This window comes from Strigops habroptila, chromosome 12 (genome assembly GCF_004027225.2).
Source record: "Strigops habroptila isolate Jane chromosome 12, bStrHab1.2.pri, whole genome shotgun sequence".
NCBI lineage: Eukaryota > Metazoa > Chordata > Aves > Psittaciformes > Psittacidae > Strigops > Strigops habroptila.
This window is the reverse complement of record NC_044288.2, coordinates 18,723,391-18,748,433: the sequence shown is the minus strand read 5'-3', so window position 1 is coordinate 18,748,433 and position 25,043 is coordinate 18,723,391. Positions and strand designations below refer to the sequence as shown.

General features: G+C 42.2%; 1 protein-coding gene and 1 long non-coding RNA gene across 4 annotated transcripts in view; one reads left to right on the top strand and one right to left on the bottom strand.

Annotated features, from left to right (window-relative positions):
• Window positions 1-119: 119 nt before the first annotated feature.
• The window catches only part of HTR4 (5-hydroxytryptamine receptor 4), a 129,989-nt gene continuing 105,065 nt past the window's right edge, over window positions 120-25,043 (bottom strand). Inside the window, exons 7-8 of one of the 3 annotated variants that reach the window (XR_003994106.1) lie at window positions 2,869-3,275; window positions 1,450-1,536 (exon numbers count right to left, since the gene is read on the bottom strand). Coding sequence is in view for 1 of the 3 variants with exons in the window: in XM_030503967.1 (XP_030359827.1) it covers window positions 1,449-1,536 (88 nt within the window). In the remaining 2 variants the exon portion in view is untranslated. Of the gene's footprint in view, window positions 1,537-2,868; window positions 3,276-25,043 lie in introns of all 3 variants that reach the window. The other 2 variants (XR_003994107.1, XM_030503967.1) reach the window with 2 other exon arrangements.
• Window positions 1,534-14,583, top strand: LOC115615618. The gene is made up of 3 exons (XR_003994108.1): window positions 1,534-1,964; window positions 10,049-10,285; window positions 14,377-14,583. It is a non-coding gene; the product is annotated as an uncharacterized LOC115615618 (long non-coding RNA).

Here is a 25,043-nt window from a genome sequence, read left to right as displayed (position 1 = left end):
TAAGCTCCTGGGTCTAGAAGCTTCTAATGAAAAAAACCCCACATGTTCCTGATAGAAAATAATAAATAATGTCACCATTTCTTTTTACATTAAAAATATCTGTACATGATTACACAATATAACAAAGTTCAATTTTATTTTCTAGGCCCAGGGTGGCATCTCTGGGTTAGATCTTCATCTAAAAAGGGTAGAGGCTCATAGTCTTTGTCCTGCATACTTCCCACTGCATGAAAATCATCTTCCCAAAGTTGCGAAGTCTACAGCATTGCCTACCCTTTCCATGCAAAGGTGGAAGCAGCTCACAAGGAACATAGCAACATCTACATGCAGGAAGCAGCTAAGGACTGAGATCTTTGCAAACAGAGGTGTGCATATGGTGATATTTGAAAGTCTTGAAACTTCTCATTTCAACTAGAAGAGACTAGAAACAAATAGAAAAATAAAGATGGAAAACGTAAGCAGAAGTCTATCGTCCTAATGTAGCTATACAGGCTTTTTAGACGGTGTAACTTTCAAGATGGCACTTAGTGATCTATTACAGACTGACTCTGCCTCTTGGCCAACCTTTCTTCTTGGTAAGAATGCCCAAAGTTTGCTCAATGAGGACAGCACTGGCTTTGAGGGCCACATCCCATCCATTGGCCTCTGAATGGCAGAGGATGGCCGCTGTCTTTTAGTAGCTGGGCTGGATTGAGATAGATAGTGCTTGCAGGGCCTTCTGTTAGCAGTGAAATGCCTCTGTAGGTCCCACTCCAGCTTGTCAGGCACTATATACACCCTATGAATCTTCTACCAAAGAACTTGGCCAGGAAACACAGTAAAGTATTTACAAAGAAAGCTCTAAAGGGTAGGGTGAACCAGCAGCTCATGCTGACCTTTCACCGGTAACTGTAATCAAAGGGCAAACATTTCCTTTTATTTTGCTAAAGAAAACATAGTGCTGTTTCTCTCCCGACAGCATCCAGTCACCGTTGGGCAGGATCTTGCACAGATAAAGCGGGCACTGAGTCTCACATTGTGTTAGGGCTTTACCCAGAACTTGTAATCTTTAAGGTCATATCACAGAACAGAGGTGGCTTGTGCACAGATGGCAGCTGGAAAGGAATAACAGAAGTCCATGCACTGGGTGGTTTGTATCTATCTGTGTTGTTTCCTTACATTGACGGATATCAGCTCACTCCTGGAGTAAGGCTCTGAGGCAGTCATATAGCCCAGCTGTCCTTGCAGATAGATACAGGAAAGTCTCTTCAGCCATTCTGTTCATGTACCTTCCCATGCCTCCATCTATCTACCCCCATGCAGCTGGACATTCATGTGAAGTCAGGGCAGGAGGCACCATGACAATGCAGATGAACAAGTTTTCATAAAGTCCTGATGTCCATGAATCCTTTGGTTATCCTAAAGGAATCTGTCCCTTCAGCTGAGCTACTCCTCGTCTAGGAGTGTGACTAGAAACAGGACTCTTGGGATTCAGGGTCATTGTGGATGGGAAGTTTCTCATGTTCCTGATGATGCCCATTATGTAAAACAGTGTACCTGGAAGCGGAAAAACATAAAGAACAATTTGTTTGTGCTAGTTAAAAGACAAGCTTATGTAAAATGAGTTCTTCAAAACCCTGAAGTACATCTTAAGAGACAGTACATCTTACAAATATCCAGATCCCACATTAAGCAAATGTGAATCCCTACTTTGCTCTATGACAGGAAACCAAATCTTCAGTTTGATGCAGTCAGGGCAATCCCTGAAAATCAAGAACCTGTTGGTTTTCATGCGTGCAGCTAGTAATGAGAGAGAAGCAGACCAAAGAACTAAGAAGCACTGATCCTCTGCAGGTGAACTAAGCTGAAGGCACTTCAGTTAATGTCTTCAGTGCAAGCATGTAAAGGATCATTTGAGACTAGCTTGGGAAGTGAATGCTGCTTGAGATGAAGACCAACATTTCAAGGCATTTTCACTTACAAAAGTAAGTAATCTCTAGTATGTCTTACTAAACCAGTGCTGGTTTATGTTCTTTGGTGGTATCATGTCATGTATATACCTTTCCCTAGTCCAAATGTATACTGGGGAAATCAGGTCCCTGTTAAGACTTTCCTCTCCTGAGTGTTTAGAGATGTAGATGTATTGTTTCTGTTAGTAACAAATGTCTAAGACATACCTGAAATATCTGCATCCCAATAAACATTAAAAAAAAAAAAGAAAAAAACCTAAGAAAATAGAGGAATATATCTGTTCTGCTATTAGCAAAGGGCAAAGAAGTATTGTCAGCCTCAGGATTTGATTGAATAATCATTAGAAAAAAGGTCAGGAACTCCTCATTGTCTACATATGCAAAACCTGATACTATGACATCAGTTTACTTGGTATTAATTATCTGGATGCATCTCTTTCTCCATTGAGTATACTTGGGACTTAGACTCCTAATTAAGGTGCTTACAAGCCACTGAAATGTCTGAAGTAGATGATCTGAAGATCCTACAAATGATATATCCGTTAGTTCCAGTAGATCAGCAATGGAGTCAAAATGAAAGCCAGGGTATAAACTGTACTGTCTGTCTGGTTTTCCCTGGTGAATATTCCTGGAGGAATCTACCCTCTAATGTACTAGATGCTGGTTTTCAACATGGTCAAGCTGGGCTGCCTTAATGCAGATGACCATATGTGCAGATATATCTATTGAACATACTCTTTCAGTACTCCATCACTTCAAATAATGATCATAACTTTCAAGAAATGTGCTAGTTCTACCAACGAGATACAGACTTAATGTAAGAAACAAGAAAAGACATTTTGAATCTAACACTGAACAGACACTCCGATTAGATGACCATGAAGCATACAAGTCATAATGTAATTTTAATTTTATATACCAAGTCAGACATGGCACATTGTGTGAGGCCATCCAGCAGGGAGACCTCTAGCACGGCAAAGTCTGCTACAAACGGTGATACAGAGGATGAGAGCCAGGAGACTCCCTGCCCAGTGAGCAAGGCAGACATAGTTCAGGGCAACTCAGGACTTGCTCAGGAGCACGACAGACAGGCACTGAAAGCTGACTTCATACAGGATATCCAAAGAGCCAAACCTTTCTTCTTCTTCCTCTTCTGCAGTAGTCAGAAAACAGTTGTGCAAGATCAGCAATTTAGCAGGCGATGCCATTTGTTACAAAGATGCATTAAGCTAAAAAGAAGTCATTAAGGTGTCCCAGGGTCTCGTGTGGCACAAAGTGTCTGTCTGAAGCCTCTGGCAGTTAGCTCAACAATTCCAGCTGTTTGCCCTGTGGGGAAAGAGGACGGGTAGAAGAGGAGGAAAGAGCATTCGTATGCAGGGTGCGAAAGCTGCACTGCAGAGGTGATGCCTTGCTCTGGCATTGGCACATCATTCCTAAAAATCTTACCAGCATCTCCAGGAAACTGTTATAGGAATCCTCTGCTGGCAGGGTTTTGTGTTACCAGCATTGTTTTCACATACTGCAGTTTTTCCCTTCAAAGCTACCTGCCAGCTACAGGGCACCAATTTAGTGTTGGATAAAAGGATTATAACGGCCATGCTTTTTTTTTTTTTTCACACCATCATGTCTTAACTGATCTGCTCTCTGAAAATACAATTAATTTTTCAGGCATCAGTGTCTGAGGGAAGCAAGCTTCTGAGAGAAAGCATAGCTGCACTCTTTTTTGCCTCACCTAGAGGAACACACAGCTAATGTGCCTCAGCTCCCACCCAGCTCAGAAGCCAAGCACCATGCGACTTATCTTACTGACCAGAAGAACACAACACTCGGACCCTGCATGTGTGGGCTGAATGTTTCAAGATAAATTTATCAAGTAGGTTTGAGTAATGAATACAGCTGAGGAAGCCATAATATGTGAGTAGGAAAAAAATGAAAAAGGTTTAAATGCATTAAATGAATTATGTGCAGCAAATTAGTTGCTCTGCTTTCCTGCCTATAATGAGTTCCTTCGATGGGATTTGTATACACTGGCATGTTAAGCTACCAAGCTGAATTACAAACAGCATCCCAGGCTGCTTCTGCCCCCTGTAACCAACTCCTCCCAGAACTGGGGGCGAGTGTTTCTGTCATTTCACCTGACAGCTTTACCCAGATTGTAAACACCACCACCCAGCAATAAAGCCCAATAATGAAAAGGCATTACCACCTATAAAGGGACCCTGCTGCAGGCTATTCACATACTTGCCAAATGGTACTTTAATTGTGATGATGGCCAATTTGGAGATAATTGCTTCTGCGTCTCCTGCTGCTTCTGACAGTCCAATGGACTCTTTAATTAACTGGTTGGATTAGCTCTCAGCACAGCAGAGGGGAGCTGTGTGGGTTTACCCTCTGTAGACCCACGACCAGAGCAAGGAGCTCCAGTATTATCCTGGGAACTTAGGGAGAGGAGAGGAGAAAACACCAAGGGGATGCAGTGGCTGTTTGTGATCTCTCCACCTTTGCTCCCTGCAGAGCTACCCCACACACCGACTTGCACAGTTTATTAAGGAAGCAAAGCCAAAAAATTGCTGGTCTTTGGCTTTCCCTACTGTAATGAAAAACAGTCGCTGGTTTTCACAGAGCCTGAGGTCCCTGCTTAGTCCTCTCCTGATGGGCAAATCCCCGGCATCTAGCTCTATGCCCCAGGATCATGCCTGTCTTACTGGAAAGCAGTACAATTTAGGGCTCCTGGCTCTGAGCACAGAAGCTAACTGCATCCATTTCCTTGACAGAGCATGACCAGGAGGAGAGGAAGCAATACCCTGATGGAGTGTGTGCCACCCCGCTGCCAGAGCTCACAGCCACTGGTCCAATTTCCAGAAGGGATCCTCTGTCTGGAGATGGTGCCTGGGGTTCTTTGGACAGTGGGTAATGGACTGGAATTGGAAGGTATCTGGTCTTTCCCAAAAATGCTTCCTACCAACCCTTCATGCTTGCAGTACCTGTGTAAAGCTGTCTAATGCTAACCCACAGCTCCTCTGCACCAGAAGTGCTGGGGAAGCAGAGTTTGCACTTCTGCAGCTGGTTTACCTGTGAATTACACTCCTGGTTTTTAACGGTGGTCCTTGCTCTGACCACTCATATCCATCCTTCTTCCTAAACTCCCTGTAAACCCGAGTTCATCAGCCTGCGGGCAGTTAATCCCAGTGGCTGCTGCGAAGGGCAAGGTGTCCCTCACAGGTACAGAAACTGTGAGGGTTTGGATCGCATTAGAAGGTACTGCTCATTAATAACAAACTGGGAGCAAAGACAGCCTTTCCCAGCTACAGCTGAATCCCTGCATTTCTCAAAGCCTCTGAACAAACACTGGTTTAGCATTCCCTCAGCAGCCTCTGTTCCTTTAACTCTGTCAGGAGAAACTATTTTACCTAAAGGGTCATAGTAATAGCAGAGAAAAAATGAATAAAATTGATGCCTATGGCTGTTGATGCACGGCAAAACCTCCAGCTGGAATGGAGGAGGATTGCTGTAGGAAGCCGCAGCCATCCCAGCTCGCTGTGGGTGCACAACTGTCTTTGCTCTCAGTTCAGTAATCCCTTCCCAATACACCTGTTTACACTATTAATTGCTTCAATTTCTGAACTGGCAGAAGGTGGTTCCTGTTGCTCTGACATTCACTGGAGACTGAGGTGAGGCTCTGCATCTGTCCCTGGGCTGGGTTGGGAAGGGTTTGCCTTTTGTGGGGGGATTACAGGGAGCTGTTAACTCTCTGCTACCTGGGACTTTAGCCACCTAAATCCACTGCCCCTCTGCCCGGAAAATGAAGGACATGTTGCCACTAGGGAGAGAAGAGATTTTGCACACACATTCAGACACCAAGAGGTCAGTGTTGCTGCAGAAGTAGATGGATGGGTGCATTTATGTAATGTGTATGCCTTACTGGTACTGCCAGGATAGCTTGGGTCTCAGCTGGGTACACAAATGGCTGCAAAGTCTGGGGATTAGACATAAACCATACAAAAAGCTGATAAGCACCAAGTTTCATTGTATTTGCAAATCTTTTTGATAATCTTTATATTATAAATGCAGAATAGCTAATGCCAGTTTCTAAATAATACAAGAATAGAAGGGAAAAACTTTGTATAAAATTATTTCAAGTAAGTGCTGTTCTTAGCTGTTCAAACTAAATCGTCTGAAGTCTGTAATATACTCCATCACTCACCACACCCAGTGCCCTTACAGATGTGCCACCTGTGAGAGTCTCCTACTAACCCCAAACTCACACAATTCAGGAAAATTACCCCAAACTGAAAAGAAACTGTGGTCCTCCATCATCCCTATCCTGGGATTTGGGGTTCATGGCTGGTGGTTCATTAGTGACTCCCTGCTGGACTGGTGCAGGGAACTCAGGCAGAGTCAGGCAAGGAGCAAGTTTTAACTGTGGCATTCTTAAAAATTTGAAATAATAAGAAAAGAAATAAATGTGCAGGTTTTGTGGCACTGGAAGTTTTCTTGAGTTTGTGACAGTTTCTATGAATTTGTCTTTAAAAAGTATTCAAAACCCAATAATTCTATAAAAATGACAAGCAAAATTTTTCATGTAAAGGCATTGCAATTTGTTGCTCTTTCAGGGAAAATTAACATTTTTATTTTAACTTTCGTTTTTCCCAACTGCATTACAAATGAAAGATTTCAAATGAAACCAAGCGTTGAATTTCAACAAAACTGAAACTCTGAAAAGTCAAAATCCATTCATGTTTTCCTGACAGTGGTGCACTGAAGTCCAAACTGAAGCAGAAATCTGCTGTGCTGAGCTCTGGCAAGTTCCTTTTGAAGACAATACATCCCTGAAAAAATGTACAGGCTTATTTAGTTTACAACTAGATTTAATAGGATGGAGTGGATGTTTAAGCGAGGTCAGAGCATCTAAGAAACATGCAATTATAAAGACTTACTTTCAAAAATAATGAGTTTCATGCTAAAATCAGAGGTACAGAAAATACTTTTCCCACTCCCCAAAAGTTTTCAGAGTTTCAAATATTCCCCATTTCTGATGTGAAGCAAGTCTGCAACTTCTCATGAGACAGAAAGATAAAAAAAGAGCAGCCCCCAATTCATGTTCAAGGCCTTTGTCTGCCTTTTCTCAAGGTGACTGATCTAACCACTGTGATATTGGCAATTTTGTATGAGTGAGCACTCATCTGCCTGCCTCTTTCATTTTCTCCTAGCTCCAGTTGTTGATTTCCAGCACTCCAAATGAAACATTTCAAAATACATTTCTTCCTTCATATGCAATTAGAAACTACCCCAGGACCTCAGAAACTTCTTACTAACAGCTTTTGTACAGCCAGTTTGCATCTTTGAAGGTTTGACAATGGTTGCAGACGCAACCCGGAAAACACAAATATTTCTGGTTATTCTTAATGAACACAATTGGTTTTTCCACTGTTCTCCCATTCCCCCCACCTTTGGTTCTGCTCCCAGTGGGCTCAGGGAGGCAGACAGGAGTCCTTTGCATCTCATTCTCCTCTGCTTCCTCTGAGTTTTGCCTGCAAAATTCTGGTGACTCCATGGCCGCGCCACAGCTGTGGCGTACAAGAGATGCCAATTGCTTTGGTGCAGAAGAGCAAAGCTTTTAGCCATAGGAGAGCTGTAAACTTTTTCTGAGCAGCTCACCAGCAGCACAGCCCTCAGACTGCCCACTGAATGATGATCTGCCACAAGTGGCATCTTGGGGTAGCCTCAGTAGGATATATTCGTAAGGAAATGTGAGGGCCAGGAATTAGAACCTGGATAGTGGCCAGAACTGGAGAAGTAGAGATTCTTTCAATCTGAACAGAGAAACCTTGACACTGTGTCCTTCATCTGTGTTCAGACCAGATCCTTAAGTCTTGATGTAAAAATAGTAGGGCATGAGGTCTCAGATATAAAATACTTCAAAGGAGTTGAAATGAATTGTTTCCAGATCCATCACAAGCTTGAAGCTTGAAAAGTGAAGCTGGTACAATAGGATTTCCAAGAAGGAAGGCAAATAGGTGATGATCACTCCCAGTTACATCACGAAGCAAATAACAGCTTGTTATTTGCAGAAGCACCCAATAAAATTGTTGGACTAGAGAAAGACAGGATGTTACTACATGAGAGTAAGTGGTACTTGTAAGTGATAAACTGTGAAGATGTACACTTTGCTTGAACAGAGAGTGCCATTTTAATAATGAAATCTACCATTATTGTACTCAACAGCATAATGACGATAGACCCTAGAAAGAGCTTGACATAGGTGGAAGTTGGCTGGAGCTACATTTTAAGTGGAACTGAGCTTCCAAATTGGATAAAGAATTTAAGCTTTTCTTAGATTTGAAAATTGTGTTGGTCCACAATTTATCTTTCCCTGCATTTGTCTTTCGGTCACAGCTGCCAAACTCCTCAGTGGTTTCCTATCTGGAATATATGCAGCACCACTATTGTAGCTTCACACTCAATATAGTGTCCATTTCTCAAGCCCCATTTCTTTCAGATGGACTTACAGAAAAAGAATAAATAACTCTCTTCAATAACAAATTGGCTTTACAGTTAACAATCACTTGGCAGACCCGAGCAGGTTATTTTAATGAACACATCATTCTGAAATAAGCCTTCCACCATCTGTTCAGTTCCATAATTATAAATGCAAACAACATAATTCATAAATGCACTATAAAAGAAAGGGAAAGAGAGAACAGCTTAAGATGACTGTTCGTTAGTTATTCCAGACAGTGATGCATCTGCTTACTTTATTCCTGTTCCAGGAGCAGGTAGAAAACAGTCTTTTAATTCTGTATTTTATGGCATTCACTAACCCACAGTAAATGATTGCCTGTAGATGATAGAGATGTCGTTAAATGCAGTATGGTTTCTGGTTGGCATCATTATCTAGCCATATCTCTGCTGGATGAGCCCAAGAAAGATCACACAGACCACCCTGAATCACAGAGGGCCAGAAACAAACTTTGGACATGTTTTCTAGAACAGCAGGAAAAGAGCCTGTGGCATTGGAATGCCCTCCGTTGGGGTGCCCTCCAGGGTCACAGGAGCTAAACATAAAGATGACGAGGCTGTTGTCTCCCTGAAAAGATGCTTTTGACATTTTTGAAAACTGGGAAATCTTGGGAAACAGTCAAAACTGAGAAGAGTGCAAACATAAAATCCAAGAATCTCTGGAATTTGATATTATAATCTATGACATTTTTCAATTTGAAAGAGGAAAAGAAAATCTAAATCTAAAATACACAAAATGTCAAAATGCAATAAGAACAAAATATGTTGTTTTGTTCTCATTTCCTGTTGAAAAAACCCAAATATACAATCCAAATCAAATGTATTTTGATGAAACATTTGATTTTAATACAGCTGTATATTTAATTTTCAAAAGGCCAGTACAAAATTGTCCCTCTCTCACAATTACCAGGTTCATAGACTCCATAAAATTAAAAGCTTTCTCGTAACTCTGCCATCTCTGGGCTGAATGACTCATGCTTCCAGCCACTAAAGTGAACTTCCACATTTGGCCATCAGTAGAAAATCATTATAGCAGGATAACAATACCCCCTACCTACTCAACATGATGCCTGTGGCAAAATGGAACCAGAAATTACAAGCTTGCTCTGTCTTTTTATTGATATGTATCAACATTGCAGAACAACGTAATGGGTTTCATATTCAATGCTGCAAAACTAGCAATAGATCTAATACTTCCAGGATGAACAGCTCCTGTTGTTCCTTTATGGGTTTCTCATTTCTTCTTGTTTCAGAGATGAACAAGATACTTGCAGGATTTCCTAGCTTTAGGTTTAAGCTTTTTTGTATCCTCCTTGTGCTGCACCTGATTGACCTGCAAGCCAGAGGAGACCAGTGTGTTATCAAAGGTGAGTTTAATAAAGGTAGGTCTTTCACTGCACCTTCACATGACTACCTGTGATCTGCTTTGTCCAATAGAAGCCAATTCAAAGAGAATTTCTCATCTAAATGTGTGAGAAACCAATGAATATTAAAAAAGTGCATGAACTCAGAAAACACAGTGAGAACTGCTCGAAGAGAACTCCCCCAAATATCAGATATATTTTCTTTTAACTTTGTAGAGATGATACACTTAATGGTTGTCTCTTGTGTGCCTCCAACCAAGTGGGCTGGAGGAAGCTGGATTTCAAACCAGATGAACCCAGGCGTGGGGATGGTGCTGCCGTCAGTATGGCTGGCTGGCTGCTCCTGCCTGGGAGCTGAGTTAGCCTCGACTGCAGACGGATGTCTCCATCCCCTCCTCCTGTCTCTATTTCTCTTCATTGCAAGCTGACAGCCTGCAGAGTGCACAAGATATGGTATGATTATCTGGGTAAAGTGGCTGGGTAGATGATTTGCTAAATTGCCTACCGGAGCTCTGGTGGAGCAACAGCCGACCAGACACGGTTGGTATCTGTCTGTCCCCTTGCAGCCAGGCCCAGGAAAGCACAGTAACGTGGCAAAGAAAGCGACATCCATCCTCTGCAACTAGCCTTACAACAGAGACCTTCTTTGCCTTCAGTGTCTTTTATTCCAATCTTGGGGAGGGATCAACATCTATCTGTGTGTAAAACCCACCTGGTCAGTGGTCTTGATGTCTCAAACAGCATCAGCACCAAAAAGAAAATATTCCTAACAAGTTCTTAAGATGCCATAGCCAAATTTGAAGTCTGTACTAGTCTTACCATTTTTTAATTTTTTAGATGAAGAGGAGCAAATACCAGTGGGCTATTCCTCCTTAGAGATGATGCAGTCCTTTGGGAAAACATGGGTAAAATCCACAGACATATCATCAAAAGTTCAATTTTCCCATTACAGCTAAATGGTGAAAATTCAGATCTGAGAAAAACATTTGGATTGCTAAATTATTTATATGGATATGACAGGAATGTAGATTTTAAAGTCCTTTGTAGTCAAATGTAAATACAAATTTGTCTCTATCTGATGACAAGTGTTTATTTTTTTCCACTCTTGAGCAATTATGCTGAATATCTTAATTATCTTTAAATCAAATAATGCTGCTCAGACCTTGCGAACAGGAACTAAACTCTCATCATTCTTTACTAAACTTCAGTTAGAGGTTTTAAAAACAGCTGTCTCCAGCCCACATAATCCAGCCTTCAGTACATTTTGTAAGACTTCTACATGCCTCCTCAGATTTAAAATTAGCAGACAGTGCTCCAAGTAAGCAAAGCCCTTGAGTTAGAGAAACATACTGGTGAGGAAAAAAACTACTTTCTTTGTGTCTGACAAGTCATAGAAGACAAAGAAAACAAAGCAAGCATCTATCAATACGTTTGCTTCTCTCCTTTATTTTTCCATTGTTGCATTGTTCCTGAAGGATGTTTTCCTCGGCTGAAGCTTGCCTGTTCTCTCACTTTTACATGCCAGCTCTGGCTGCCGCTTGCTCTAATGACCTGCATCTCAGTCAGACATGGGCCAGGCATTCCCATATAGTACCAGGAAAGTCACTGTAGCTGCGTGAGAGATGTCCTCCAAAAGTGGAGGTGTGCAGGTAATGCCTGGTGGATATGTGACTGCACCGACACACAGGCACTACTGCTTTAGGCTGATGTACAATAGAAATGTTTCTTTTTTTTTTCCCTGGCAAAACAAGACCAAAATCTCCTCCAGTTCATCTATTTTTGTGTGTTTACACTAGAAGCATATCTTCTTTAAGGAGGATGTTTAGATCCTTTTAAAAGTGCAGGCAAATAATAAACTGAAATATGATTTTGAAATAAAATGTCAAAACACTTCAGCATCTTGTTTCCTTTTCATTTTCTCCTGATGAAAACATTTGCTGAATTTGACCCAATCAGTTTGTTTCCCTCAAACTGCAAGTACTCATTATTATTCTTTTTATTGCCAGGCTCTATTAATGAGTTTGGTCTAAGAAAAATCACAGGAACGCATTAAAGCTACTTTAACTTCCACAGCTAAATCCCAGCACACTGGTCCTTTGCTCAGAAGACTCTTGTTCAGCGAATGGAGGAAAATCATATTGGTCCCTCTGGCAGAGTGCTAAACACAACCCTTCACTTGGCACAGGAAATAGATTGGACAGAGACCGATTAATGAAGATGACTAATTAGGAGCCTGGCCTCAGTCAGCCAAGGCATTTCACATAGATCAGCAAAGAAACAGAGTCAAATTCAATAAAAAATAGGGCTGAAGGAGCATATTTTTGTATGTCATTATCTCTGGGTACTGGCTAAAACCTTTTGCATGATGTTATAATGTCTCATTGTTGTATTGAATAACAACCTCTTGAGATGATAATTACATTCTTGACAGACATAAAAAGTTAAAAACAGGAATGTGAGTACAGACACTTTAATGCTAAGCAAATAGACAAATGCTAAGTGTGTGCTAATAAGAACAAAGATCAGCTAAGTTCTTCAGTGAGCTATTTTAAGAAGTTGTTGATGGAAGATTACCAGGCACCCAGGTCACCTCAAGACTGCAGAGGTGTTTTTCCAACAATTCCAATTTGCTTGTGGGCAAGCCATGCCGTTTCTTTTAGCCTTCTTTCATTGTGGATAAAATAGAGGTAATAATACTACCTCTGTATGCCTTGTCTTCAGATTTTTAGCCTCTTTGGATCAAGCATTGTGTCATTTCAGATACGAATAGCGTCTGGTATGACTAAATCATAGCTTGGTTAAGGGCTGTGGTGCACCAGCAGCAGCAATTAATCACATAAAAATAGTTTGTTTCAATTTTAAAACATCAGAAATGCTTTCCAGGACAGAACAATCTACGGCTGTAGGAAAGGTGGTTTATTTATTGAAGAACTTCTTTCCTCTACTAAATCCTTTGCACCCTCAGAGGCTGGGAATATTCTGCCTCTGGGTCACTGACTGTATTGATGCTCTCAGGCTGGAGAAATACAAACAGGGAGATGACTGAGCTTGCTTTGGACCTCCTGTTTCTCATTGCCATCAGAATAATTAGATTCCACCTTTCCCCTGGTTCTTTCAGCAATGCTTACTCAAGAGGATGAAGCCTCCTGTGCTGTAATGGTCTTGCTGCACCTCTGCAGTGCTGTGCTTGTGCTGCTGAGCTTGCGTCGGGACAGGATGCTCCCTTTGCATACAGCAGCACCCACCGCAGCTGTCCTCTCTTCTGCTGACCAGGTAACACTGCTGTCCTCTTTTAAACCTCAGCATCTCAGTTTTAGCTGACATGATTTCAGACAAGGGGAACGGTTAGGGCTGGCCAGGCACTGTGCCTGTTGGACCTGACCCACACTGACCTGGTTTATTTTATGTTGCCTCCAGTGGAGATTGCTCTGAACATCCATTTAATGTTCGTCACTGTTGGCCAGTTATTAATTGTAACATGGACGTTACTATGATATGCCTGAGATTTTTAATAACTTTTAAGTAAGAACAGCAAACAATCTCTGAGTGGGGCCTGGAAGAGGAAAGAAATACAGGTTGTGATCCCTTGAGCATATACGTTTGTGACTGTGTTTGTATAGCTTGTGTATCTTCCTGCCTACCCAATTTCTAGCTCTGGGTTAAATTTTTCAGCATAAAGTAGTGCCATCATTGGGAAAGTTAATACTTTGGGAGAAGGTTACCAGATCTCCTCCATGAGCCAGAATCACTGTGATGCTGGTGGCCCAGTGGCTTTTCGGACATGAACCAACAGGGTTGGTTAAGTAACTACATGGACCTTAAGTAAACCAAATAACCACACACCTAAACCACACCATTCCTGTGGCCAATTTGTGTTTTCCTCTGTCAGCCTGACCCAAAGCAACAACGCTTAACTGAGAATGAAGTTTCTGTTTCCTGGAAAGCTGATAAAACTCTCGTTGCTGTTGCCCTTGTGCTCCCATGGTCTGGTTGCATTTTCCCTTTCATGCTCAAGCAGGTTCTTGTGCCTTCCAGAGCTGTCAAACGTGGCAGCTTTCAAACAGCAAAACTCACATTAAAAATAATCAGCCTCATTATACCATTAGCAGTTGTAATCCTGTCAGAACAATAGCTGCCACGTTTCTCCAGCGCATCCCAAATGCATCACACTCTACCCTCACTAGAAAGGTTAGCACTTTGTATCTCATCTCTGGCTGGGTGCAAGGGTGAGAATCACAAGCACCTCTATGCAGAAAAACACCCAACTCGAGATGTGTGAGGGATGACAACTCCCAGCTCCCCTCCACCCTGTTCATGGAGACCTGCTGGGGCGCTGCCACCCCCAGCTCTGTCCGCGCCAGCTCTGGGTGCTGAGCAGCGCTGTGGATCTTTAAACAGTAAGATGATGTTAGCTAGTTCCCCTCCTGACCCTGCTGGAGGGGCTGAAGATACCCCTCACCTTGAGTGCTGAACTTGACTATTGCAAAATAGCAGCATATGGTGCCATAATTTAAAAGTAAGCCTGATTTGCTTTTTGTTTAGAGCTGCTGAGACGAAGTCTGGAGAAGCAGTCTTGGATCTCATGTCAAAGTGAACCACGGATGAAGAAGGCATCACCAGGAGGGTCCTCAGGCACCTAGGCTGAAAGGTACTTTTTCCTCATTCTAACAACTCCAGCGTATGCATTAGAGATATGACAGAGACTATCAGCTACCCCATGCCACCTCTATGCTGATAGGGCTGTATGACTTGCCATTACTTTATCCCGTTTAATTTCGGCCATCTAAATGGTATTTCTACAGTCGTTCATTTCCTCAAGAGACTACTTCATATGCTAATGCTATGATGGAGTCAGTCCAAAGTAAGACTGACTTTTCCATGACAGATTTTCAACTTGTTAATGTTGTAACAGTCGATGTTTCCACAAGAGAAACAAAAACTTGGGCAATGAAGGACAGAAAGTAAGCTAACTTTAAAACTAACAAAGGAGCTATTTGTTTCCAGTGATCTAAATCCATTTGCTAATTATAAACACCAGGGTAAACAAGTAAGCAAATGACTGAGGCCATTCAATGCCATGCTGCAGAAGACAGGCACTTTCCCCTTTTCTTCACATGAACTCCATATTTCCATTTCTCTCTCATTAATGTTAACTTTGGCACTACATTATATGCTCTAATTACCTGCAGATTTTGGCCTACAGTTCATTTTTGCACCATAATTAACGCAACATTCATAAGAGGCCCAATCTGATAATTAGGAGAGTACTTGGAAGTGCTCACTTATGTTAGAAATACACAGCAGCATGTCAAGAGTGGTTTATAACTACCCACAGATGGGATAGCTCATAATAGGCTTCTGTTTTTTAAGTAAGGTGTTTCAATTACTGAAGTACAAGCAGGATCAATTAAGAATATTCAAATGAAAGATAATGAATGGGTTTTTACAAATTGAGATCTCGCAACTGGCACAATTAGATCTTTCATCTTCTAGGGAAAAACCACAAGCCATTCAATAAAGCTGTGGAATGCAACAGTGGCAAAAACACTTGCAGTTGTTTCCTTGTGCGCTGGAGATATCACAATTTCCAAGTGTACTGTGGACCAGCAGCCACGAGCCCCAACATTGACTTTTGCTTGCCAGGCTTCAAGTGTGCCACAGTGTTAGAACTGTCGCTGTCTGAGAAACGGGTGGCTTTTCAGCAACGAAATATCCAGTGAAAAATGACAATTGCAGTTTATTGAAATCTTTTGGCAAAAATTTCTTCATCGTTCCATGTGTCTACTTTGTGTGTGCAATAACAGAACTTTTTTGTGTCAAAACAAGACTTTCTATGAAAAATTATATGTTTTATAACAATTTATAGCATATGCATGTTGTTAATGTCAGTCACTAGTTTAAGTTCCTTTCTGAATAGCAAACTATCACAAACTCCCTCACAGCATCTGGGGCTCACGCATGTTCCCTCCTACTCCACAGCCTGCCAGTAAGTTTTTTGGTCACCAGGGTACATATCATCCTTTCATGCCTTTTGTAGGGCCAGTTCGTTGCCCATGCAACATCTATGGTTTTGTATCCTGAAAGTTGTGTTGTGAAGCTGTAAATATCTTAAGGCACCTAATGGTAAGATATGAAAATCCTATTTTCTGGTAATGGAATAACAAAAACCATTATTAAGATAAAAACTAATAACAATGAGCAAAGATGCTCATTGGTGCCTTTAACATCTCAACTACTATCTACTTTGGTTTAGGTTAAGTTGTAGTAAGTCAGTCTTCTAATTTAAGGTAAAGTTTCTTTGGCTACAGTAGCTGCTGCTTTTTCTCTGCTACACATCCTGCTCCCAGTGAAGGACAGGTCAGACAGTAAACACCATGTTTCACTATGATGTGTTGAATGGGAGTTGCCATTCCTCTTTCCTTCCTCCTCAAGGTTTTTCAATTCATATTTCTATGATATGCGTTAACTAGCACATTCCTGACTTTGACTACTTCTCTCTTACAGTCTACTGGGTATGAATTTGTAAAACAATTGGCAAACTTCTGAGCTGTGCTCATAGCTAGTCTTATTTTGCAAGCATTTTACTAGGATTAAATGTCATACCACAGATGGTGACATTGGCAGTGGGAGCTTAATTTGAGCAAAATCTCCATAGTCTCCTCCATACAACCTTGGTCTGATAAGTGCACACCTCAGTGCACTAAGGGCAGCAACAGACCCTCCATGCTCCACATCATACTCTGTGCTCCTATATACAACCAACTTGCAAACATTAATCCCTTGCATAACTTTCATAGAGAATTAGTCCTCGTTTTTGGCTTGGTTAAAAACAATACCAAAATAAGCCAGTAAGTACATCTTTCTTGGTGGTTGTGTTTTCATTCCCCTGTTGTTCTTCAGGAAGGATGATGCTTCATTTGCTCATCCACCTTCCCTGCCAAGAGCTATTTCACAACTAGGTTATATCGTCTTCAGGAGTGTGCTGGGGAGGACAGGAGGTGCCTTTGACAGCTTCATTTCAATATGATTCAGAGGTTGCTAAGTCCTCATTTTCTGTTAGCTATATCCCCAAACATCCTGTGATAATAGCCTGTTATCTGACTTCAGCCTTTCCAATAGCAACAGGAGTAGTTCCTGGACATCTGCTAGCAAGGATCTTGTATGAGTGATGCCAGCTACTGCTCCCTCTAGGCTCAGGGACCCTCTGAACTTCTGTGTGCAAGAAGGACCTAAAAAAATGTTCTTATCTGAGCATCATAGCAAGCAGAACCTCATCTCTGCTGACAATGTCCAAAAGAAAAATGCCAAGCTCAGTCTGAACATTTGAATACATCGTGTCCAAGGATGCTTCTCCAAGTGTCAGGAGAGGGAAAAATCCAAAGAGGAAAGAGCATAGCTGCAAACAGTTTCTAATTTTTGAGAGAGTGAAGGGAATCCAATAAACTAGAAAGCATAATCAAGGCAGATATTTATTCTCTGGTGGCTTTCATAAACTAAAAAGAGACCTTGGCAATCTCTTTTGAGATCCTCTGATACACAAATGCCTTGTAGATTGGAACGTGACACTTCAGACGTGTATTGATCAATGTACTGACTTTGATCATAAGAGGAGGTAACTACTGCAATCAAAATATCTGGCAATCAGCTGGGAGAAAAGCACACAATAAATGGTGTATGGCTGATAAAGTCATATTCCTTCCCCTGCTGACACAATTTAGCTTTCAGTTTCTGTGGGGAAATTTAGCTTCTGGTGAAACGAGTCATTTATTCTACTTCATGTAAAGTGAAATACTGGGGGGGGGGGGGGGGGGAATCATAAATTATTTTATGAATAATGAGTCTTTGGATTGACTCAGCCAAGTTTGAGTCCTTTAAGCATATATAAGGATCTGGAGCTCGTTGGAATGGGTCTGTGGAATATATATTTTAATTGGCATTCAAGTTGCATCTCATAGTTACACCTGCAAATGACAGAGAACAACCATAACAGTATGTGGTACCTAAATCTGAATGCTGTCAAGATAGATCAGAAACATACTTGTCATTTGTGCTGTGGCAATAAACATTGTATGTTTTAAATATCATACAGGTTCAGAATCAAGAGACTCATTTGCTTCAGATGGGACAGATAAACTCAAAGTCACCAAATTTTGCAGCAAGATCACTCTTCTTAGCACTCTCATCACTTCTTCGCATGGGTACAAGCAGTCTCCACAGCACAAGAACCTAAGCATAGGTGCCTGGGAAGAAGAATGATGTCCCAGCAAGCCTCAGGAGCAATATTTCCCTTCAACCCACAAATGAAACTTCTGTCTGCATAAGAACTGCTATTAGCTTACTTTAGGAATTTCTTTATAGTCTATCCAGCACAAGAAATATCAATACCTTATTTAAACAAAAAATGTTTAAAACGTAAAACCGAAAACAGACATCAAGTAAACAAAACCCCATCTGTGTTTTTCCTCAGTTTATGCAGGTTTAGGTCCTTCAGCCTGAGCCAACAAGGTTGTATTGGTCAGGTTTGCTTTACAGGGTGGGATCATGACCATGTCCTTGCAGCATTTTCCCTGAGAACATCTGCTTAACCTGGATGAGCTCTGCCCTGTCTTTGTAACTAATGGCATCTCAGTGGCTGTTGCTGCCCAAGGGTTTGCCAGTCTGAAGGAGAGGGTTTAAAGAGAAAATGCTGCTCTGTCAGTCAAACACATCTATGAAAACATGCTGGGAACCTTCAGATAAGGACTTAAAATTAGCTTTGAGAATAACTGCACGTGCTGCCTTGAAGGTTGATTCCTCCAGGCAGAGCTGTTTGTCCTGAGCCAGGCTAACTACAGGGGCAATTTCTTTCCCCTCTCACATAATTAATCTCTCACTGGTGGCCCCAGCCCTTCAACCTATGGACCTGGTGCCCAGACCACCACAGTCCTATGGGGTACAGTACTTCAGATACATCACTGAACCCATGATACTGCAGCTTTTCTGAGGCTTGGCATACGCTGGTGGATTATCACCTGCACTCTGTGTCTCTTCATGTTTGTACCTGTATGTATAAATACTTTATCTGCATATACCTGCTGTTAGCACTACGCTACTTCTGCTATTTTGTAATTTCTTTTAGTCCTTCTGCAGATATGAGTATCTTTCAGGGCTCACAAAGCTTGCAGGCCCTACCTGTCCATTGATTTATATATTGCCTTCAAATTTAAAGTGCAGAAGTGAACAAGTAAGTCCAGACATCTGAAAGTTGTGATATGCCCCTCCTTGGTTTCTCCTGGGTCTTTGTATTTTCTGCTTCAGAGGAGATGACATAAGTCTATAAATCTCTGCCTTAGCTTCTGCTTTGCTAAATAAACATTGCTCAGATTTATGTTTGTTCCCCTTCTTGAGGAAAAGCAAAGCAATGATACCTGTAGCAAATGGAACAGAAAATTGCATTTTTACTGGCAAGTTTCAAATATAACTGACTCAAGTTTTGGTCCAACTACAACAATCACTGATCTGTCCTCTTAGGAAATAAATACAGGTTTGTACTTAAAATTCTTTGTGTTATATTGAGGCAATCTAAGATGCACTTTGCCCAATAATTTAGCAAAAGATCACACACCTGCATGATTAGCATGATACTTGCTGCATGTATAAAACACAACAATGTTTTGCCCTCTTTTTGTGTAAACTCATCTCTGTTTCATTAAAAATATGAAGGTGTATTACCCCTTACAGGAGAAACACTAAGAGGTGTGCTGGACTTTGCAGATGTTTGGGTTTTATTATTTTATCAATGCTCATGCTAAATCCTTTGCTTGCACTTCTGACACTACTAATTATTTTTAAAAGTGAAATGATTTATCCTAGAGTAGAGATCTCTGATTTGGCCAAAGCATACGGTTTTCACACACTGTGTCTCTAAGCCCTTCACTTGTGCTAGCAATCACTTGTTATAAGCAAACTCAAATATTTACCTTCGGGTGTCTAAATTGTGGCACTGGTTTCCATCCAGAGCTGTGCTACCTTAAAACTAGTATCTGAGAAAAGTATTAATCGGGGAGGACGTTGTCACACCCTCGGCTAATGAGCACATTTGAGAAGTGAGATTTCAGTCATACATAGCAATGAAATGAAAAGTTTCCAAACACCCTTTGTGATACTGAGAATATCAACACTGAGCTCCTGGTTAAATGTTCCTGTTTCTATGCTAGATGTGACCCTGACAGCTCTGAATTTCTACTCCAACGGCTCATGAGAAGAGAAGAGGAAAGGAGAAGAGAGTACCTGTCACAGAATTCAGTACACCCATTTTCATGACATGTCTTGTTGACTCTGAAGCTTGCAGATACGTGAGCTTACTTAAAACCTCTGGGCTGAGGACACCACAGTAAAGTAAGGGTAAAGTAAGTAAAAGAGCCTCGGGAGCTCACTGCTCTCTTCTTTACAATTCACCAACATGTAAAGACAGAAGAACCTGAAGGACTTAGGATGCTGAAGACACTGGCCCAAGGTTGCCGCTTCTCCTACCACCTTGTCAAAGCAGCCAATCTTGACTTCCTCACTTTGTCTGGAAGCCATACAGCAACCAACCCACAGGATGCCTCAGTAATTACCTGCATGGTCATGGGAAGGATTAGAAGATAGATGATCACACAGCTCACAGTTCTCAGTGCACAATCACACCAATTATGTCAGGGAAACACAAGATTTTTAGGATCAGACACTCTAAAATGACAAGCAATTTTATTCAGTCACAAAGGTCATTCACGTAACAATCAGCTCACCTCCTTACTTCAGCCCTGGATCATTTCCTATTACAGACCCATCAAATGGGTTTACACATCATTATCTTCACACTGAGCTTGCAGCCAGATCTCTCGGTGTTTTCCCTAATACTGTAGGATGGATTGTCTGAAATATAAGCCTTATTTAGCAAGCAGAGATGGCAACTGTACTGACCCTGGGTTTCTACAGCAGTCAGGAAATTACTTTTGAACAGGACCACAGATTTGGTGGCTCCAGATAGACTCATCACCTCATATACCATTGTCCTGGGTTCAGCTGTAGCAGCCATCTTTCTCCTTCTTAGTAGCTGGTGCAGTGCTGTGTTTTTTAACTTTCAGCCTGGGAACAACGCTGATAACACCGATGTTTTTAGTTGTTTCTAAGTAATGTTTATGCTGACCAGGGACTTTCTCAGTCTCATGCTTTGCCAGGGAAGAGAGGAAGCCGGGAGGAAGCAGAGACAGGACACCTGACCCAAACTGGCCATAGGGGTATTCCATACCACAGCACGTCATGCCCAGTATATAAGCCAGGGGGAGTTACCCGGAAGGCCCAGATCACTGCTCGGGTCAGGCTGGGTATCGGTTGGCGGGTGGTGAGCAGTTGTATCCTCTCCCCTTGTTATTTCCCTTATCATTATTATTGGTGGTAGCAGTAGTGGGTTTGTGTTATACCTTAGTTACTGGACTGCTCTTATCTCAACCCGTGGGAGTTACATTCTTCTGATTCTCCTCCCCATCCCTCCGGGAGTGGGGGGAGGAAGAAAGGGGGACTGAGCGAGTGGCTGTGTGGTTCTGAGTTACCGGCTGGGCTCAAACCACGACAACCATCCAAAAAAGCAATTCAGTTACCAACATGAAAGTAATTTCAGTAGACTATATTGGTGCAAAGAGTGTTTTTCTTGCTGAGCTTTACATCTTTTGAGTGATTGAAAAGCACTAAGCAAGATCTCACAGTGATTAACAACAGCCTGAAAAATATGGTTTCAGCTACAAAACTTGGTAATATACTGCCACTTAACTCTGGCGTGAATTCCCAAACTGGCTGTGAATATGCCATGAGGACACAACATCAGGACATTGCTGTACTGAGGCCTCAAGACTATTTAGGAGGATGTATGGCTTAACAAAACAGCTAAATTTTAAAAAATGAGGCTGTCATGGCTGAGAAATAAAATATGGAGAGAGGCCACCTATTGAGATAAGCTATTGTATGGGCATTAGGTTTGCAAAACCAGAAGCTGAGAAAAAAAACTTCTACCAGGAGACCCAAGAATAGCTGCAGATTTCTGCCTGGACATGGGCATGCCCTAAGCACATGCATAGCAAGAGAACATCACAGCTGAAGCAGAAAAGGTGTGACACTGCAATAGGTCACATGGGGATTTCTGGGCAGGGATTCCCCACTTGTAAAAAATAATAAATCTCTGGCTTACTTGCTTTGATTTTTTTTGTTTTTTTTAATTTGCCCAGAATAAATAAGCTTCTTGCTTTCTTTTGCTGGGAGAGATTTCTCTCCTGAAGTAAGAACTGATGACAGGGATTGCTGGAATTGTCCTTTCATTCTGGATAGGCTACGAAATGCTAATTTCTCCCAACCATTTCATACAGCTGGCATGTGATAATTCTGTTACACAGATAAACTGTGCTGCTATCAAAGATCAGAGAAATAAAGAACACACTTATCTAGCTGCTAGAGAGGGCTTGTAAAGGAAGTCTTGTGTATGTTTTGGCAGTGCTTTATCTGTGCTACCAAGCCTCCAGCTGCCAAGGTCTTAACTGCGAGCTGTTGAACAGGCAGGCCTGTGTTTGGCCAAAGAAAAAAATGGGGGTGTTCAGGGGCTAAACACAACCTCATTCAATAAACCTGGCTGGTGAGGCTGCCATGGCAGTGCCACTGAACAGCATGTTCCCAGTATGTGCCTTCATGAATTCAGTGTGTCACAGCTGCTTTGTCTGCCCAGTTTTGAATTGCACAGTTTCATCTTCTCCAGCTGTAAATCATGTTGCTTAATTAATCTTAATTAAGTGTTGCGGGCATCTCTCGAGCTCAGTTATCTCTTTATTTAATTACAGTAACATACCATATAATGTTCTCTGTTTGATGGGATGTTTTGCACAATAGTTTAATCCAGAAACTGAAAGAATTAATTAGGTCTTAGAATATGTCTCTAAACGGGTGGCCAAGTAAACTGCACGTTTGTCACAAATGCCTGGACTCATTAGTCATCATAGTCTGTTGCTGATACTACACACACAGAATCAGAAACATGTTGCCCAGTTCCGTGGTTCTCAGATCTCTGTAGGCTCTTCTGAAGTAGGCATCAGACTAATGTGAAACAGAGAGATCTGGCATTTGTCAGCTGAAAGGCTTGGCCACAGCTCAGGAGAGTTTACTGTTTCACTCTCGTTCCATAAATATGTACTCCCTGTGAACTAGCCCCTCTCTGCATCCCCAGCTATGGTCTATGGTCTGAGGCATCTCTCAAAAGGGACCAACTGTCCAGGGAAATCTGGTACACCAGCATAAACTCAGGCAAGAGCAACACAGGACCACTGCTCCGGGAGAAGCTCCTCAGTGTTTGCAACGGTTTCATGGCAAACAGGACATTTCCTTCCCTACCACCTGCCTGCGCATCTTTACAGGGCTGCACTAGTTTGTTTCCTCCTCAAAGCTCAGAGCTGCTGGCCTCCCCCTTTTCTTTGCCAAAAAGAAGCTGGGTCAGCAAAAAACTGAACAATACAGCAAAACAGCTGCAGCAAGGACAAAGCTGAGCAAAGGCAGGGGACTCCTTGGAGCAGACTGTAGCCGCTGAGCTTCTGGGGCAGCGTAGCCCTGATGACACTGCTGCACTGCTGCGCTCTGTGCTGCTCATCAGTGTGACTTGTGGCACTATTTGTTGTCATGGTTTTCTCGTTTTGCTGCATATAGCTGTTATTCTTTCAGCAGTACAAATGGAGGGGAGCACAACGTGGGCCACACTGGCAGCAAGGTGAGGTATGCACCCCTGAAGATGAGCATTTTCTCTCCCCCCACTCACCAACCCACCCAGACATGTACAGTCAGTCAAACACACTTTACCACAAAAATACAATACTTGCTAAAGAAAAACATGCAGAGCCTGACTGGTTTTCTATCAAAATTTCCACAAACTTTCTGCTGCTTCTTGAACTGAGCAGGGAAGGTTTAGATGCATCAGCAATCTCTCCACATGCAGGACACTTGGGTTTTGCAGGTTAGGAGGCTGATGAGAACGTGATGATCCTTTGACACTCAAAAATAAGTACTGGGGGTGAATTGCTCCAAAACAGCACGCAGCTTTCATTCATACTTCAGGAATCGGCTTCATCCAAATGGGGAGAAAATCCAGCTGGCCCAAAGCCCTTACAAGCACAAATGCTGGTTTTCCGGTACATATGGCAGTACCATTCAAAGAGCTATGACAATGATACTGTTTATAGCTCTGAAAATGGCGCTGCCATCTGCACCATGGTGCAGCGGCTCTCGTCCCCAGGACGTGACTCTGCAGCAGGACCCATCCCATGCCCTGCTCTTCTATGTGCTCAAGTGTCCTTCTAAACACAGCGCAACTCCCAGGTCGTTAGTGATGAAAATGAGAATGGATACATTATTTTGGTCGAGAAATCCCTGTCATCTTAAGGAAAAGCACCCTTGCAGTTCCCGATGTGATTGTCTGGAGGAAAAGACAAGGAGATGCTGGCTGCATGGTCTTCTGCTGCTGTTGCTACAGTTGGCAGTCAGGGAAGCACCGGTCCCCGCGTGCTATTCCCTGCAAATGCTAAGGAGGCTATCGCAGTGGTGCAAATGGAATATAGTGACACAAGCCCATGTGCACACACACATACACATACGTCAGTTTTCTCTTTTACCCTGCGGTTTTACAGGAAAAAACGGGAAAGCCTTCCTCTCTCTCCTGGGTCCCCCCATAAACCAGCACATGTTCTTTCCTTCACTTTTGATTAAAGTCAAGGTGTTGCAGTGGAAGCACACTGCACTCCCCTCCCAGACTAGTTAGTAAATGCTGCACAACGTCGGATGTTAATTCTTCCTGGAGAACAAACACGTGGCATTTGCAGGGCATGATGCACACGCTGCACCTACGTAGCAAGTTACGAGATAGATACCCATTTTCCAATTAATTCCAGTGTGCTGCTTGCAATGAAGCATCATTGCCTTTGCCAGCCCGAAGCCAGTTCTAGGCTGGGTATTTCCAGTTGCTCTCTGAGAGCGGTCTTCAAAACGGAAAGATCTTATGCTTTGAAAAATTGTGCAGCCCCTCATTTGTGTTGCTGAAACATCTTTCCAAGACCACTGTTGTATGACCGCAGCCATAACTCCTATCAGAGATTATCCTTATCACACTAATGCATTGTTGAAATAGGAAGAAAAACGAGCTTTTCCTTCTCCTTGGCAGTTGCCT